The 19,533-nt window shown below is 42.9% G+C and overlaps 1 protein-coding gene across 1 annotated transcript; it reads right to left on the bottom strand.

Annotated features, from left to right (window-relative positions):
* Window positions 1–923: 923 nt before the first annotated feature.
* NPBWR1 (neuropeptides B and W receptor 1) lies at window positions 924–2,064 on the bottom strand. The gene has a single exon (XM_042924108.1). The coding sequence runs from the start codon at window positions 1,911–1,913 to the stop codon at window positions 924–926; it is 990 nt and encodes a 329-aa protein (XP_042780042.1). The 5' UTR covers window positions 1,914–2,064.
* Window positions 2,065–19,533: the final 17,469 nt, after the last annotated feature.

Genomic DNA, 19,533 nt, shown 5'->3' with positions numbered 1-19,533 from the left:
GGCTCCCGGCCTTTGCGAGCCGGGCGAGCCGGGCTCCCCCGGAGTCTGAGAGTCGTGGAGCATTTTCAAGTGAAAGCGGAGGCAGGAAAAGCGAAAGGCAGAGAGAAAAGGAGCTAAAACAGGAAAGGGGAACCTTCACTGTTCTTACCGCCGTGGTGGGTAGTCACAGCCAAGCTCCAGCCTCCTTCACCCAAATCCCACGCCTCCGCCAGACGCGCACACACGCGCGCGCACACTCCCGCGCGCTCCACGGGCCCCCTAGCACCCCGGAGGAGTGGGCGATGGAATGCACGAGACCGGACCCGCTTCCGCAGCGATTAGGGCGAGGGAAGAAGGACTCGATAGAGGTCCTGGCCAGGCTGGTCGCGGGCTTGAGCAGTCAGTGCCGGAAATCGAAGAAGCAAGGTGCAGGGCGAGCGCGGGGCCGACGCCTGGGGACGCCCGCGGCATCCTCCAGCCCCCGTCCCCGCCACCCCCGAATCCCGGGATAGAGTCGAGGGCTCCACCTAGAGCCTGGGTTGCGAACGCCTTGGGCGGCCGGAGAGAGGGGGGCGGCGCAGGGGGTTCCCAGCAATACCGGCCCCCTTCCCCTCCCCATTCCTCCCCTCCCCTGTCAAACTCGGGGGGTCGACTCGGTGTCCTTTGGCATTAGAGAGAAGTGAGCGTGCGTCCTCGGCCGCAACAGTCCTTCTACTCAGTGTGCTCCCGCCCTCGGGAGGGCTTCACCAATTCAAATTCGGACGCAGCCCTAGCGCGTCGGATTCCCGAGGTCTGAGCCGGAGCCTCAGGGAATCTGCGTCTCCGGCAAGTTTCCGAGCGCCGCGGGCGCCTGCTCCCTCCGCACCCGCCGGGGCTGGCGCGGCCGGGACCCGGGCGCAGGGCGCGCGCAGAGCGGAGCGGGGCGGAGCGGGGCGGGGCGGGGGTCAGGCGGCAGCGCGGCAGGCCAGCAGCTGGCGGAGGCTCCTGCGGAAGCTGTCGTCCAGGAAGGCGTAGAGGAAGGGGTTGAGGCAGCTGTTGGCGTAGCTCAGGCTGGTGATGAAGTAGGAGGCCGCGATGACGAGCGGCGTCTGCGGGAGGTCGGTGGTGAGCGCCACCACGGTGCTCAGGTGGTAGGGCGTCCAGCAGAGGAGGCACACGGCCAGGATCACCACCACCAAGAGCGTCACCCGCTTCTTCGCGCGGTCCAGGGCCTTGGCGTGGCTGTCCAGCCGCATGGCGCGCAGCCTGCACAGCAGGACGCCGTAGAGGACGCAGATGGCGGACACGGGGATGGCGAAGCCGAGCACCAGCGTGTAGAGGCGGCTCGCCCGCCACCAGAAGGCCTCGGGCTGCGGGAAGACCAGCACGCACTGGCGCCGGCCCTGCTCGTCGTCGAGCCGGGCGAAGACGGCGAAGGGCAGCACGACCAGCGTCACGAGCCCCCACACGGCCAGGCTCACGGCGCGCGCCGCGCGGTACGTGCGGCCGGCCACCCGGCGCGACTCGGCCGTGGCCAGCACCACCAGGTAGCGGTCGGCGCTCATGACCGTGAGGAAGTAGAGGCTGGAGAACGTGTTGTACTGGTCGATGGCCACGATGAGCTTACACATGAGCTCCCCGAAGGGCCACCGCTGCAGCAGGAAGTCGGCGATGTTGACGGGCAGCACGAGCGTGAAGAGCTCGTCGGCGATGGCCAGGTTGAGGATGAACAGGTTGGTGACGGTCTTCGTGCGGGGCGCCCGCAGCAGCACGTACAGCACTGCGGAGTTGCCAGCCAGCCCCACCGCGCAGATCACCGCGTAGACGACGGGCACGGCCACGGCCAGCGGCGGCGGCAGCGGCGGCGGCAGGCTCGACGCGTTGGGGCAGCCCAGCGCGGGCCCCGGGCACGACGCGTTGGCGGGCCCCGGCTCCGAGAAGGTGTCGTTGTGCATGTCGGCGAGGGCAGGGGAGCCGGCGACCCCGTCTCCTCCACGGCCGCCCCGCCGGGCTCTGCGGCTTCCCCGGGGCCGCGTCCGCGCGGACCGCGCTCCGACTCCTGTGGCTCCACCCCCCCCCCCCCGCGGAGGCGCGTTCCCCGCCGTCCTCTTCCCCCGCGGTCGCCGCGGACTCTGGGGCTGCAAAACGGAATCGAGAGGTCGGGTTACGATGACAGACGTGCGGCGACAGCGAGAGGCGCGGTGCCGAGGGGAGGGGAGAGGCGCCGCGGCGGCCCCAACCTGCCCCCACGTGACCTCTCTCCGCCACCTGTTGAAATCCTATCGTAACCAGTTGAACACCTCGAACAAAGTGCGACAGAGAAACGAGTCCTGACCCTCCGTAGGAAAAACACCAACCTGTCTCTTCCGCTTTAAGACGCCCCTGGCCGACGCGGGTCTCCCACCTTCCGTGCGTCCTCTCCAAGAGTGAGCTCAGTAGCGATCTCTAGGTCACCTAGCTAGCGGGGAAGGGGCCGCCTTTGCCCGGAGCGGGGAGGTGGGGAGACCGCCGACTGCCGCGGCGCCAGCCCGCCCGGCGTCCGCCTCCCGGCTTCGGCCCCGGGCGCCAGCGCGCGTCTACGCGGGTGCAGCCCCCGCGCTCCTGCAAGCTCCGGGACCGCGCAGCCGCGACTGCGCCCCCGCTGACCCGACCGCCTCCCCACCGTCCCCCGCCCCGGCGGTGGGGTAGAGAGCCGCGTTTCTCAGCAATCCTTTTTTTCCCCTTCCGTATTAATTACATTAATAAATGAAAAGCTCTCCTGCTAAGAATTAAAGAGAAACAAAGCGGGGGGGGGGGGGGGTGGGGGTGGGGGAGGGCGGTGAGTGGTCTATTTTAAAAGAGCAATGCGGTTCTGGCTCCCATTCTACTTTTTAAAACCCCATACCCCAAAGGAGCTAATGCAATTTTAAATTTTAAGTTACATTTGTACTGCATCGCGACACAGAAGGGAGAAGTGAATGCAATTTTAAAATACAAATCGCCCGTTTTCTAATACTCTGGCCTTCACAGGTACAAGATCGTTCATAGCAAATAAAGGTCAACGATTTGAGATACTTTATTTAGTCTCTCTCTATATGTTACGCATACACATGTATCAGTGTACCACGACTCTTAATGCGTATTTCATAAAATGTTGCCGGTTGTTCAACACACTGTCCTGATTCTCCAACACACATTCCTGATTCTCCCGGGAAGAGAACTCACCCTTGCGTTCACAGCGCTGTGGCCGAGCGAGGCCGAATAAAGGCAGATCTGGACTGCGATCTCCCTCTCTCTCAGAGTCCCTACAGAAAGGAGAACTCACCCTAGGCACCCCACCTCTGAGGACAGGATGAAATCAACTCGGTATTGGTTCTCTCCAGTTCCTGTTCTCTTCCCCCACCTTCCCTCTGGGAGAGCCGCAAATTAAACCACGGGATTCTCTCCTGCTTCCCTCAAACAGGTTTCCTTCCCACAAAAGCAGGCAAAAGTCCAAATAAAGTGCATTTTTTGGTCTCTTATGAGGCATTTTTAGAGGAGAGGCTAAGATACTGAGGAGGAGGCTGGGAGTGGCCGGTGGAAGAATCTCTGGGTGCAGGAATACAAACGCTTTATTTACCCACTCCTTCTCTTTTTACTAGGCTCTGTGTAATTAAGCTCCCTGCAGTTTCACACTTTGTGAAGAAGATGACAGGAAATTCAGGCTATGTCCATGAGCTAAAAATATGTGAGAAAACACCATCTAATGTTAAGTGAAACAAAAAAGGTTATACATGATATATATATAAAACATATATAATACACATATATACACGTATGTATACCTGTGTATATATGTATGTATGTGTATGCGTGTGTGTGTGTGTGTGTGTGTGTGTGTGTAGTTGCTTAGTTTTCAAATATTTGGAGATTTTCCAGTTCTTTTAGTTATTGATTTCTAGCTTAATTACACTGTGGACAGTGTACATCCTCAATGTGATTTCAATTCATTGGTATTTGTTGAAACATGGCCCAGTATATCGTTGTTCGTCCTAAGTCTTTCCTGTATACTTGAAAATGATGTGTGCTCTGCTTTTCTTGGGTGCCAAACTCTAGGTATGTCAACTAGTCAAGTTTATTATTATGTTCCTTAAATCTTCTCTCTCTATTGGTATCTTTATCTGATTGCGTTATCAGTTACGGACAGATATTGTTAAAAAAAAATAACCAGTCAATGAATATAGGTTTCTCTAATTTTGTTAATTTTTTAGTACATAATTTGATTCCATTCCGTTAAGCGCACATCAATTTCAGATTGTTATCTTTTCCAGTGACATGGACTCTTCTATCATTACAAAATATCCTTCTTTAACTGGGTTACTGCTTGTAGGTAGTCTCCTTTGTTTGGTATTATTGCAGCTATTTCTTGGTATTATCAAAGAATGTATTTTCTTGATTTTTTTTAAATTTTAAACTCTCTATGTCCTAGTGTGTAAAATGTGTCCCATATAGGGGATGCCTGGGTGGCTCAGTCGATTAAGTGGACGACTTCTGTTCGGGTCAGGATCTCATGGTTTGTGGGTTCGAGCCCCTCATCAGCCTCTGTGCTGACAGCTCAGAGCCTGGAGCCTGCTTCAGAGTCTGTGTCTCCCTCTCTCTCTGCCCATTTCCTGCTGTGCTCTGTCTCTCTCTCTCTCTCAAAAATAAATAGACATTAAGCAAATTTTGTAATGTGTCCTACACAAACATAACAAAGGTTTTTTGATCCAGTCTGACAATATTTGTCTTTGAATGGAAGCTTTAGTTCATAATGTCTTTAATGTAGTCACAGGCAATATTCGGGTTTACCTACTATGTTATTCTTTGTTCTCTGTTTCTCTTATCTTGTTTTCATCTTTTTTTCCCCTTTCTTATGTTCTTTTGGATTAAAATGAATTATTTTATTATTCAGTTTCCCACATTTCATTAACTCATTAGTTTTACATGTTTTTATTTAAACAGCTGAAATAAAAATTGGATATGAAATTCTAGATTTTCAGGTTTTTCATTTCAGTAGTTTTGATGACACTTTCTTTTTGACTCCATTGTTTCTATTGGAAAAGTGGTTTCCTGTCTTACTGTAGCTCTTTAAGGTACTTTGCCTTTTTTCTATAACTGTTCTTAAGCTGTCTTTGATTTTGTCTTTTGGCAGGCAAACTAAGATGGGTAGGGGTGGTTTTCTTTCCATTTATTCAGGTTTGGATTTTTAAAGCATCTGCACCTGTGACTTGATCTTTTTTTTTAGTTATTTTTTATTTTCAATTTTGGAAACCCATCAGCATTCACTCTTCCAGTTACCATTCTGTCTCATTCTCTCTCTTTGGTCCTACCAGGACTCCAATTACATGTGTGTTAGGCCTTCATGCTCTTTTCTGTGTTTCCTACCCTCCTCCCTCTCTCTACTTCAATCTGGTTTCTCAAATCCTGGCTTTCCTGGTTGCTCCCCAATTTCTTCAAACAGCTGTTAGTTTTCTTTCTCAATTTTTATGGTAGCTCATAACAGGAGGGTTTGTGTGATGCAAGCTGCTTTGTCGTAACTAGAAGCAGGAGTTAATATCTAAAGTTTTCTATACAGCACAATACTAAATTAAAAAGTATGTGTGTATGTGTCTTTTCATGTACATAATTATGTATAAGTATGTGCAATTATGCAACATGTACATCAAAATATTTTTAAAATATTTTGGTAAGATATAAATTCAGCAGTAATTTTTTATGAATATAATTTATTGTCAAATCGGCTTACATACAACACCCAGTGCTCATCCCAACAAGTGCCCTCCTCAAAGTGGTAATTTTTATTTTCTTTGTACTTTTCTGTATTTCCAAAACATTTTTTATAATGAGGGTGTATTACTTTTGTGTTATTAAAAAACATCGTATTTATAAAAATCACCATAATAGTATTTTTTGGTCATAAAATACTAACTATTGAGAAGAAATTAAGAATATATAGGGAAGGTATTTCTTCCAGCATTTGTGACATTGCTATAAACACACACACACACACACACACACACACACAGTGAATAAATAGATTTATAAAATATACTTTTACATAGAAATATACTTTATATACCCTGAAGCCTACCCACAAAATTGCCAAAAAAAGAGAGTTCCAATAGTAATTTGTACTGCTTGAACCAATTTTGTTTATTAATAAGAAAATGTTAAATTAAAAACTCTTCTTATTTTAAAAGTATGCAATAAAATACTTGAATCTTGAGTACTAAGAACATTAATATCTACTATAATCACATGTCTTAGTTTAGTGTTACTAAAACTTCCAAAATTGCTTTTCCTCAGCCCAGAAAAAAAAGAGTTTTCAAGGCAGAAATGAAAAGATAGAAACATCAAATTCACAGTACTTGTCATGATAAAGGACTAGATGTTTTGTCCCTAAAAACAACAATAAGACAAGGATGTCTTCTTTCCACATTTTTATTCAACCTTATACGGCAGGTCCTAGCCAGCACAGTGAGGAAAGAAAAAGTATCTCTGTGCCTTGAAATCAATATAAATGCTGGTCTCCATCTAAAATAATAGCCATAATTCTGTTGTTGGTGCACGTCGTTTTCATGTTTTATACTGTTTTTGTACATTTTTTGTGTCCAAAATACATGTTATATTGTTTTGAGTATTTCTAACACTTACATAAAAACTATCATCTAGATATTTTTCTGTACTCTGCTTTTATCCAGATTTGCCTATTTGATGCATTATTATTTAGCTACACTTTTTAATCCTTTATAGTATTTTCTTACATGCAAATACCATAGTTTGTCTTAAAAACTCATTTAACGCTATCTCTGACTCTACTTTATTCCTTATATTCCTTTCATTCTTTCCATTCCTGATCTCATTCCTTTTATTCCTAATATTCTTATTTGTACTTTATTTCTTTCTTAAGAATTTTGCTACACTATGTTAAAACTGAATGGCACACACAATCAACTAGATCTAATTAACATTTATAGAATACTTCATCCAACTTCAGGAGAATACATATTCTTTTCAAGCTTGCATAGTATATTCACTAAGATGGATCATGTTCTGGACCCTTACAAATTTAAAAGGTAGAAACAATATCATCTTTCCTCTTAGACCTCAACAGAATTGTGCTATAAGTCAGTAACACATTGCTGGAAAACCCAAAAATATTTGGAGATTGAACAGCAAACTTTTAAATAACCTATGGGGCAAAGAAGAAATCTCAAAAGAGATTTTTAAATAATTTGAACTAAATGAAAATGAAAATACAGCTTACCAAAATGTGAAGTATGCAGTAAAAGCAGTGCTTAAATGGAAAGGTATAGCATTGAATGCATATATTAGAATAGAAAAAGATCTAAAATCAATAATCTAAATTTTCGCTTCAGGCAAGTAGGGAAAAAAGAGCATATTAAATCAAAAGTAATAGGAAAAATTAATAATAAAAATAACAGCAAAAATCAATGAATTTCAAAGCAGAAAAATAGAAATTATGTCCATTCTCTACAATCTCTTTCAGAAAATAGAAATAAAGAAAACCCTTCATAATTCACTCTGTGAGAAAGCATTATCCTAATACCGGAATCAGATAAACACATTACACGAAAGGAAAACATACCAATATCTCTCATAAACATAGATACAAAGTCCTCAGCAAAATATTAGCATATTGAATCCAAAAGTGTATAAAAATAATTATACCTCATGACCAAGTGGGATTTATCCCAGGTATGAAGCTTGATTCAACATTTGAAAATCAATTAATGTAATATCTCACATCGACAGACCGAAGAAGAAAAATCACCTGATTATATCAATAGATGCAGCAATCCAGAGTCCAACACCCATTCCTGATAAGACTCACAGCAGGAATAACTTCATCAGCTTAAGAAGAAACATTAACAGAATACTTCCAATTAATATCATACTTAATGATAAGCTACATGTTTTCTCTTTAAGACTGGAAACAAAGCAAAGTTGTTCTCTCACCACTCTTGTTTCAAAGTCATACTAGAAATACCAGGTAATGCAACAAGACAAGAAAGGGAAATAAAAAGTATGTAGATTGGTAAGGAAGAATTAAAACCGTCTCGTTTCACAGATGACATGATTGCCTATGTATAAAATCACAAATAATCAACAATAAAGTGATTATGGCAAGGTTGCAGGATACAAGGTTAGTATAAAAATTTAATTTCTTTCCTATATTCTAGCAATGAAACACTAGAGTTTGAAATTAAAAGCATAGCATCATTTATATTAGCATCAAAAATGAAAGAAAAAATTAGGCAAAAATCTAATAAAGTATGTATAAGATCTATATGAGGAAAACTATAAAATTTTGATATAGTAAATCCAAGAAGGACTAAATAAATGGAGAGATAGTTCATGGTCTGGATAGGAAGACTTAATGTTGTCAAGATGTCAGTTATTCCCAACTTAATCTATCTATCCAATGCAATTGTTAAAGTAAAATTCCAGCAAGTGATTTTGCGGATATCAACAAAGCGATTCTAAAGTTCATTTGGAAGGCAAAGACCCAAAATAGCCAACACAATGTAGAAGAACAAAGTCAGAGCACTGACACTTCCTGACTTTAAGATTTACCGTAAAGCTATAGTAATCAAGACATTGTGATATTGGCAGAACAAACAAGTAGGTCAATAGAATAGAATAAAGAGCCCAGAAATAGACCCACAAAAATATAGTCAGATGATCTCTGACAAAGGAACAAAGACAATTTAATCGAGAAAGGATAATCTTTTCAACAAATGGTGCTTGAACAACTAGACATCCACATGCAGAAAAAAGAAAAAAAGAAAAGAAATGAATCTAGACACAAACACAGATGTCACACCCTTCACAAAACTAACTCAAATGGATCATAGACCCTCATGTAAAATGTAAAAAACCGTAACATGCCTAGACATTCTCTATAGGAGAAAATCTAGGTGACCTTAGGTGTGGTGATGAGGTTTTAGATACATCACCAAAAAGTTTAATCCGAGAAAGAAAAAATTGATAAGCTGGATTTGATTAAAATGGAAAACGTCTGCTCTGCAAAGGACAGTGTTAAGAGAATGAAATCACACTCCACAGACAGGAAGAGCATATTTGCAAAGCACACACTTGATAAAGGACTTGTGTCTAAAATATACAAAGGACCCTTAAAATTCAAGAATAAGAAAACAAACCACTTTTAAAAATGGGCAAAAGAACTAAATAGAAATCCCACAGAAGACACGGGGATGGCAAATAAGTATATGGAAAGATGCTCAACATGGTAAATCATTAGAGAACATCAGAGAGCTACAACCCATCCGAATGGCTAAAATGCAAAACACTCACAGCACCAAAAGTTGGGGAGAAGGTAAAGCCACAGGCACTCTCCTTCTTTGCTGATGACGCAAAATGATGCAGACACTTGGGAAAACAGTTGGGCAGATACAAATCCAAATGTAGTCTTAGTATTCAATCCAGCAACCGCACTTCTGGGTATTTAGCCAAATGAGTTGAAAATGTATGTTCACACAAGAACCTGCACGTGCACGTTTATAACAGCTTTACTTGTAATTACCAAAAGTTGGCAGCAACCAAGATGTCTTTCAGGAGCTGAATGGATGCGTAAACTGTGGTCCATCCAGACAATGGAATAGTACTCAGTGTTAAAAAGAAATGAGGCATCAAGCCGCAAAAAGACACGGAGAAAAGTTCTATGACATTTTTTAGTAAAAGAACCGAGGTAGAAATGCTCTATACTGTATGATTCTAACTATATGATGTTCTGGAAAAGACAAAACAATAGAAACAGTAAAAAGATCAGAGATCCCCCGAGGCTTGAAGGGAGAGGGGCCGAGAGACATGAATAGGTGGGGTGCAGGAAATTTTTAAGGCAGTGAAATTCTTCTGTATGATCCCATACCTGTGTATACATGACCTTACGTATTTGTCAAGACCCAAAGAACTGTCGAACACAAAAAGTGATCCCTAATGTAAACTATGGGCTTTAGCTGCTGATAGTTTATCAGTATTGGTTAATCATTTGCAACAAATGTACCACCTTAATTCAAGATATGAATAATGGGGTGGGGGGCACCTGGGTGGCTCAGTCGGGAAGTGTCTGACTCTTGATTTCAGCTCATGATCTCATGGTTCATGAGATCAAGCCCTGTGTTGGGCTCTGTGATGACAGTGTGGAGCCTGCTTGGGATTCTCTTTCTCCCTCTCTCTCTGTCCTCCCCCCCTCGTGCTCTCTCTCTCTCTGAAAATAAATAAACATTTTTTTAAAAGATGTTAGATTAAACAGAGAATACATGAAAATTCTCTGTACTTTGTGCTCAATTTTTTTTAATTTTTTTTAACATTTATTCATTTTTGAAAGGCAGTGAGAGATAAAGCGCGAAAGGGGGAGGGGCAGAGAGAGAGAGGGAGACACAGAATCAGAAGCAGGCTCCAGGCTCCGAGCTGTCAGCACAGAGCCCAACACGGGGCTCAAACTCACGGACCGCGAGATCACGACCTGAGCCGAAGTCCCCCGCTTAACCGACTGAGCCACCCAGGCGCCCCTGTGCTCAATTTTTCAGGTCTAAAAAAAATAAGTCTATTAAAAAGAAAAAAAGGAAAACCCTTTCCAGAAAACTAAATGTAAGTGAGTTAATGAGTTGTTACAAAACATCGTGAACTTATATTTATATGTATAACACAGGCCATGTCATTTACGTTGTCATGTTTTCTTTGATTTTGAATTTACGACACTAAAATTATAAATGAAGGAATAAATTCCAAGAGAAATGATTTAAATCGAATGATCGATCAAGAACTGTCAAAGTGAAATCCTTCTAATTGCTTTATTATATTCCATTTCAGTGCCAAGTCGACATTCAGATTCAAATATGAAATACATCTATGTAGTTTTTACAATTTTAATTAGGGCTCAATCCATTTCGTTTGTGAGAGCCAGGAAGTGTAGTTTTAACCAGCCAATCTTAGGTTAAACATTTTCCTTAAGAAATTTAGCAGTCAGTTCATTGACGGCTGATCTCCTCTTTCACTTCGATATTTAAACCTCGTAGCACTTCTGATCAATCGCCTCGGATGGAAGAACTCACGTGTAAGGAAATGACCTCATTTCAATCTCTGCAAACGAATTTCTGCTTTTGATACTTTGGAGGCATAAGTCCCATAGTCAAATGTTACTTTTTGCTAAAGTTTTTTTTTTAAAGGTTTTATTTATTTTTGAGGGAGAGAGACACAGAGAGACAGAGACAGAGAGACAGAGAGAGAAAGAGAGTGAGAGGGGGAGGGGCAGAGAGAGGGAGACGCAGAATCGGAAGCAGGCTCCAGGCTCTGAGCTGTCAGCACAGAGCCCGACGCGTGGCCCAAAACCATGAACCGTGAGATCACGACCCGAGCTGAAGTCGGATGCTTAACAGACTGAGCCACCCAGGCGCCCCTTTACATTTTTTTCCCAATGTTTTTACTTTCTCCTGATGTTAATAGATCATTTTTTCACTTACAAAATTGAAGCTTGAGGCTGACACAGATCCAAGAAACCACTCTGGTATCACTTTGTTTTTACAGCTTCGAAAGATAAGATGATGAACACCAAATGGGTCAAAACGCCACAAAATATGTCTTCATATTGGAACCCTGTGTGCCAAGAGCATCATTAGGATTGAATAATGAACAACGAAGGTACCGTCGGCCTCAAGTCTGAGGGCAAAAGTGTACGCATAATGCTGCTTTGTTTACACAGATGTTCCTCAGAAGACATTTCACATCATAAAATAAGTTGCAACATTTATCAGTGTTCCTTTTTTTTTTTTTTTTTTTGGTAATAAAGCTGCTTAGAGCCGCGTGGTTATGACTGTTTCAAAATGAAATGTTTTTGATGGCGCGAAACAGATGACAGCACTTTTGATTTCTCTGCGTTGTGCTTCCGAAGGATGCACTAAAGGAAAAAGTGACCCGAGCAAAGTGGTCACTAAATTTATTATTTATTTATTTGCTTACTTATTTTAGTTTTTTTTTTTTAATGTTTTTTTTTTTTCTTTTTGGGAGAGAGAGAGACAGAGCGTGAGCAGGGGAAGAGCAGAGAAAGAGGGAGACACAGAGTCCAAAGCAGGCTCCAGGCTCTGAGCTGTCAGCACAGAGCCCAACGCGGGGGCTCAGTCGCACGAACCATGAGATCATGACCTGAGTGGAAGTCGGACCCTTAACCGACTGAGCCACCCAGGCGCCCCATTGGTCACTAAATTTATTAATCAAATCTCGGGGGAGGGGAATGATTCCTCATTTCCATATGGGAAGCCAGATCAGTAGCATAGTGACTCAAGTAAAAGTAGATTTAACTTCTTACGATCCAGAACCCATCTGGTCTCGGCCACCATCAACCACGTCGTGGCAAACTGCACCATTGCAAGTCGGTGTGTGAATGGACCGTCTCCAGGAGGCTTGACGCTTCTCTGACTGGGCTGACTCATCAGAACTTCATTCAACACAACAGATGCTCTAATGTTTCATTTGAATAGTGTATCCCACCATTTTTACATCCGCTTTCATCAAGCCAGAGATAATATTTCCAAGAGTTTATAACCGCTCCGTTTAAAATCTCATGGTGTGACCCGTTCGTCTTCCTCACTTTTCCCACTAATTGTGGCCTCGAGCAGTTCCAATTTCTCAGTCAGCTCCCTCTGGTAGCTTAATCGCTTATTTCCTTTGCTTCCTGATGGTGTTGTTACAGTTCTAGAGTTGCCTAGAAGAAAACATCACCAACGCGTCTGAGATGTGCCTGCCTCAGAGTGTGGACATTCGTACGGCATTTCCAACAACCCACAAGTAACCATGACGCATAATGCCAAGAAATACAAAAGTGAGAAAGGGCATAGTAGATTGGGCCAAAGAATAGTAAATAGATTGGGCAAGAGAATAGTAAATAATAAGGAAAAAAGAGAGTAAAACAAGATGAATGGAGGCTGCGTCCATTTCTTTGTTGCAGGTGCTTCAGCATCAACCAGCTAATGTAAATCAGGAAAGTCTAAGACAAACAACAGTACAGAAAATTCTCTAGACCTCCATTACCTTTACGGGGGTGTCGCCAAGGGATAAGCCTTCCTCAGAACACGCTTTAGAAGAGGCAGTATAAAATAAAGTACTGTAATAAAAGCAAAGTGGTGTTCAGGCAAAGTCTAGTGGAAGTCCATAAGAAGGGATTGTCCTTTACATAAGGGGGAAATTACAGAAGTCCTCATTGAGGATGTGACACGGTAGCTAGTGTTTGAAGGCTACCCTGAGAGTAAAATGAGGATGAGGAGAGTTCTGGTCAAAGAGACTGCATGAGGAAAAAATAATTAAATAGTTAATTAAGTGTTTAAAAATGAAGACATGGAAGTACCTGTTCTGTTCTTGAAAAGAGCAGTTTTGAATTTCTGTTCAGAAAGAGAGGGGCGCCGGGGTGGCTCGGTCGGTTAAGTGTTGGACTCTGGCTATGATCTTGCAGTCGTGGGATCAAGGCTCCTCGATGACACCATGGAGCATGGAGCATGATTCTCTCTCTGCCTCTTCTCTCTCAAAATAAATAAATAAACATTAAAAAAAAAAGGCTAGGAGGATGATGGGGCCACTTACCAATTATGGAGAAAAGAAAAAAGAACATTTGACCAGACAAAGCTGGAAGATGAAGGGAGTGCTCTGCAGAAGGTAGAGGTAAGGAATTATTTTGGACGTGTTAATTGTGTGATGGGGGTTCTTGATGAAGTTTTTACGAGAAAATTGGAAATTTGATCCTGGAGATTAGAAGAGAGCCCTAAGTAGACTATAAATAGTGGGGGGATCTTGGCCTATAGACAATATCCCAAAATATGGGAAGAAAGTATCCTATTGGAGATCAGCCTTCAGCAACATTAATCCTTACATCCCAGAAAGCAAATTACTTGACAAAGATATAAAAATCATGCCCGTCTTTACAGTGACGGAGAATGAGATTTCTGATCCTCGTGGGTGTAGAGCTTCTTAAAGATGAAATGACTGTGTTTCTATCACACGACATGTAGCACAGTCAAATGGTATGCCCTCAAAAACATTATAGTATAATTCAATCCTAACTCTGATTTCTCAGTCATCTTTCATGGTATTTGAAAGAAGATAGGTCCACCTTCTCCTAACCAGAATTGATAATCTACCATTATTCCACAAGGGGTAGAAAATGGGTTGGTTGAATGGTAAAGGATGTGTAAAGGACAGGATTGAAAGACTAGTGAACAAGGACTATTGGGAAAGAGGTATGTAGATGTATCTCTCAAAATCAGGGTAGACTGTGAAGTTTGCATCTGCATTAGTTACCTACCACGACGTAATTAATGACCCACCACAAAAGCTCATTATTGTTAGCTTAAAACAATAATCCGGGAATGGCTTCGCTGGGTCCCCCGCTTCATGGTCTCATAAGGCTGCAGTGAAGGTGTCAGCCAGGACTGTGGTCTCAAATGAAGCCTCAACCAGGAAGGCATCCACTTAGAGGTCACTCACATGGTTACTGGAAAGATTCTGTTTCTGAACCTGAAGGCCTCAGTTCCTCACTGGCTCTTGGCCAGAGGCCACCCTTCGTGGCTTACCAGGTAGCGCTCTCCATCAGGGCAAGAACGAGAGAGAGAATGCCAGCAAGAGAGAAGTCAGAATCTTTGTAATCTCGTCTTGGAAGTGGCATATCATCACGTTTGCCATATTTCATTTCTGGGAAGTAAGCCACTAGGTCCAGCCCACGCTCAAGGAGAGAGGGTTACACAAGGACAGAAATATCCAGGCATCGTGAGGACCTATTTGGGAAGGGTGTGTGCCATAACATTTCATGCGAATACTCACTAGAGGGTACACACCACAGAAGAGGTCCTCCATAATCAGGTGGGCAATGGTGTGCTGTGTGGATTTCAGTCAGCATCTTCCCATGGTGTCCATGGTGATAAGGATGGAGATTATTCCCGGGCTCAATAGCACACACTTCTTACCATGGCAGACGCGGCTACCACTGCCGTCTAATCTCCCCAAGAGTAGAGAAAAATGCTCTGGTCCCAGATATGGAACAATTCTCTAGGGGGAACTGCCTCCCAGTTGCAGGTTGATTACAATGGATCTGTTCCATCGGGAAGGAGGCATAGACTCATCCTCATTGGACGTTAACTTTACAAATCAATCTTTAGGTAGCAGAACTTTCATTGGAAGGTGGCTGAATCCAAGGAGTCATTAGAATGGTGGATGACCGAAACAATTACTTGTGGGAAGGGCGTTTCTCCTCATTTGGGAGAAAGGGTAAGAACTTCCCTTGTGGGAAGGATAGCTGCACCTTGTTAAGTGAAAACATGAGCTGTTTAACTGCCACGTGGAAGTTTAAGTGTTTGACGAAGGGAACACATGGAATCTGAGGAACCAAAGGGGTAGACAGTCAATCCACTGACATTGACAATCCACTTGTCAATCCATTCCTTCTAGATACCAAATCGACCCTCCTATGACCTACATTGTGATATTTTAGTTGCAGCTTGTAAACAGTTCTCCTGTGCCAGCTGATACAACGGTAGGCTTTGTCAACAGAAAGACCTCTACACGGACAAAGCGAGAGGAAGGGTGTCTTTTCCTGATTTCAGCGGGCTTTCTCCTGTGGGGTGGCGGCCAGCCCCACTTCAGTGACACTGACAGCCATCCTGGGCGACCAGCACCCTCCACGGAGTTTCTCCACCATCAGCTGTTCACTTCTCATGGGTCGCTACCACCTCTGTCCTCCAGCACATTCCGTCACCCTGGGAAGGCTGCACAGATTTGCGGCAGGCACTCCCTCTCTGCTGAGGTCTGAATTCAGCCTCAGGGAAGACCCTCTTCCAAGCTGTTCATTCATTCTCAATTTTTTTCCTTAGGCCCGCTTCATCCAATTTTTCTATTGTTTCCATTGTTGCATTCCTTAGGGTTTGTTTTTTTTTTTAACCTCCTCTAGTAGTTAACTACCTGTTTCCGGTTAATAAATCTTAATATCGATGTTCCCCCCCACCAAATTATTGCTGTCGTTTCTGTCTCCTGAGTGACAATGGTTGATACAAATCTCAGTATTTAATCTTGGCATTTTCATTCTCCAATTACAGTCTTACAACAGGGATACTTACGTTTGGTGCGCCGTGCAAGCATTTTTCTCAAGAAAAGTAAAATTTCAGGATATAGCCCTACAATGCTCATTCGTAAAGTATCTCATGTAGATAAAGTGGGATAGGAGAGAGAAGAGGAGAATGGCATTGGCTTTTTTTGCAATTGCTTTATTATATTATATATCATTATAATTAATATATAATTATAATTCTTTCATTAGACCATATATTATAGCATATTCTGCATATACTATTGTTATTTGTATCACCCCCAGTTTGAATTTGCATTTTCATAATTTTATCCCATTTATTAACCATGCAGTACAAAGAATACCACAAATACAAAGAAATTTTTACTTTAAAGAACCTGCCATTGAAACAAAAAGAACAGTCACATATAGGGGTAAATACAGACTGAATTTTCTATTCTGCTTTTTTCTCTTAAGAGTACATGATAGATGTTTTTCTCTGTTGCTTTATATTTTTCATCGTATAATTTTTAATGTCTGTACCCTATTCCACTTGAAAGAATCCACAATTTAAACTCATTCCTTGTTTGCTTTTCTGATATCTTGCTGGAGATTTTACAAAGCGACGAAAGGTACTTTGACCAGTGTTGGAGAGAACCAGAAAAGAAAACAGGCATTTTAACTTCTCACCGAAGAGAATGTATTTATTTGAGGTACCAAGGGGAAAACTGGGTTACAGTATGCTCAGGATCTTGCAAATTCACGGGTGCCGAAACAAATAGTAAAAACTTAATCAGTCGAGCTTCTTCATGGGGACCAAATTAAGCCTTCCTGAAAACTTCCTAGATTACAAGACATACCACCCTTCCCGTCCACACATACACTGAAAGAGACAACCCTTGAAGTTCGAAGTCTGGATCGATGAACATCTGGAGAATAAGAGAGGATAAAGCCAATGAATGACCATTATTAGCCCACCGCAATATAACGTGTTTTCCATCTTGACTAGAATGCTAGATGCAAAGCTCGTTGTTAATAAACAATTTTTGCTGTTAAAAATTAACGACTGGCTTCCACTTTAAATGGCCCTTTTCGGGGCGCCTGGGTGGCTCAGTCGGTTGGGCGTCCGACTTTGGCTCTGGTCATGATCTCACGGTCCGTGAGTTCAGGCCCCGCGTCGGGCTCTGTGCTGACAGCTCAGAGCCTGGAGCCTGCTTTGGATTCTGTGTCTCCCTCTCTCTCTGACCTTCCCCCATTCATGCTGTGTCTCTCCCTGTCTCAAAAATGAATAAATGTTAAAAAAAAATTTTTTAAATAAATAAATAAATGGCCCTTTTCCTTACCATTTGTCACGTAGTCCTATTGTAGTGTTGAGTTTCGCTATATCTCTTCCCTCCCCCATTCCCCTTCGTCTCCATATCTCTACGGTTCAGTAGCCCCACTTTTAATTTACTCCACTTCATGACCTTCCCGATTTAATAATAATACTTGTTTTAAAATGTAAAGAAACTTCTCTTCTGACGCTTGTGCATTTGATTTTCAGAACTGACGGAAAAAAGAAATGTGATCAAACAGCTTTTGGTATGCACGTTTCCATGGTGATCTGACAGTGTTGACCCCTACTTCCTTCTTGAAACATTTTCTTCTCTTGGACCGTGTACCACCCGCTGTCTTAGTCTTCCCCATACCTGAGCCTCAGTGTCAGATTCCCTCACGTGCTAGTTGTCATTCTTCCCCATCTACACTCACTCCCTATGTGACATTATCCAGTCCCATGGTTTCCCAGGTCACCTCTCTTTTCCATCTCCAGTGTCTCACTCTTAGATTGGAGACTCTCTAGTCAGCTTCTTCAACACCCTTCCTTGGATGTCCAACAGGCCCTTCAAACTCAACACATATACGTCTTGGTTTGATTCTCTCTACCCCCAAATTTGCACACACACACTCACACACACACACACACACGCACCGTTGAGAATCTTGAGCCGGCATCTTACAACACTAGTGTGATCCTCTAAAACGGTAAGTCTCATAAAGTCTTGCCCTTGTTCCGAGGCTTCTGCAGTCTTCCTTTTATAATGAGACTAAAATGTAAATCCCTCTTCTTGGCCAATAAGACCATGATCTGGCCTCTGTCCCTCCTCCACATCTTTAGCTTTTACCACCTGCTTCATCTGCTTCACCTGGTTCACTCCACTACACTGTAGGCCTTCTTGCTGGTCCTCAGACACCCAAGCTTAGTCCCTCTCTTGGTACTTGGGCTTGGTATTTTCTTTCCCTACTGTGCTTTTCCCAAATTCTTCCTGGGAATGGTTGCCTCATTTTCTTCAAGTTCAGCTCCAATATCCCCTCCCAAAAGAGGCTTCTCTGAACATTCTATCTATATTAACACTTTGCCACATCTCTCTCTCTCTCTCTCTCTCTCTCTCTCCTTAGCCTACTCTTTCATTCTACCTGCCATTCTCCTCTATTCTGGTTTTTTGTGTTTATTGCCCATCCAGCACATTAGAATGTAAGCCCCCGGAGGGCAGGGACTTGTCTTGTACCTCAAGCCAGAAAAATGTTCGGACTAGGTCTACAATAAATATTTGTTGGATAAATACATTTTTAAAAATGTGTGATTTTTTTTAGGATTTCTTGGTGCCATCTTACTCAACACATTTATAACATAGAAGAAAATGAACACGTACAAGTAATTATCAACTATTCATTTTTCTGCTGTCTAATTTTTAACTGCAGGGTTTCAAAAAATTCAGCCATATGTTTTATGAATAAGGATGAGGGACGGCGAATTCTAATTGTCTAATTATAGACAGTTTTTAATTTTTTATCTTATGATTTTTTTCTCTATAATATTTCAACTAGAATAATTTCATTTATCTCCTCCAGCTTTTTATGAATATGCAGTTGTATGTGATGATATTTTTACAAGGGTGAAAGCGTTAACATGTAGCAACTAACAAAAGCCTATCTGAATCCAACTTTAAGGATGCTTTCCAAGAGGCCCTTAGAATTATCCTGGGAATTATATGAAATTCCATGTCTTCAAAGTGAAAACAATAAAGAGTAATTTCTATGCCTATTACTGAGAATAACAATAAAAATAATCCATATCAAATTTTAACTTAGTGGATCTACTCCAAATTGTCAAAGTAAGGAATATTTTTAGTAAAGAAATATTTTTAGAAATTTTATTTTCTGATTTTATTATGCCTTTTAAAGCATACATATATTTTTATAACGGTCAAGGTCTTGACACAGCCAACGAAGTCTTAATAAATGAACTTCAAAATTAAAAGCAAATTATCTTCGGGCTCCTGGGTGGCTCAGTTGGTTAAGCATCCGACTCCTGATTTCGGCTCAGGTCATGATCTCATGGTCAGGAGATCAAGCCCCACGTTGCGCTCCATGCTGAGCATAGAGTCTGCTTACGATGCTTTGTCTCTCTCCCTCTGCTCCTCTCCTCTGCTCATGCTCTCTCTCTCTCAAAT

The sequence above is a fragment of the Panthera leo genome, chromosome F2 (assembly GCF_018350215.1).
Source record: "Panthera leo isolate Ple1 chromosome F2, P.leo_Ple1_pat1.1, whole genome shotgun sequence".
In the NCBI taxonomy this organism is placed as follows: domain Eukaryota; kingdom Metazoa; phylum Chordata; class Mammalia; order Carnivora; family Felidae; genus Panthera; species Panthera leo.
Note: the sequence above shows the minus strand (reverse complement) of the source record. Positions and strands in the feature narration are given on the sequence as shown.

What these genes read in the sequence shown, in the direction of transcription:
- NPBWR1 (XM_042924108.1), bottom strand. Translation starts at nt 1,913, where the DNA reads ATGCACAACGACACCTTCTCGGAGCCGGGGCCCGCCAACGCGTCGTGC.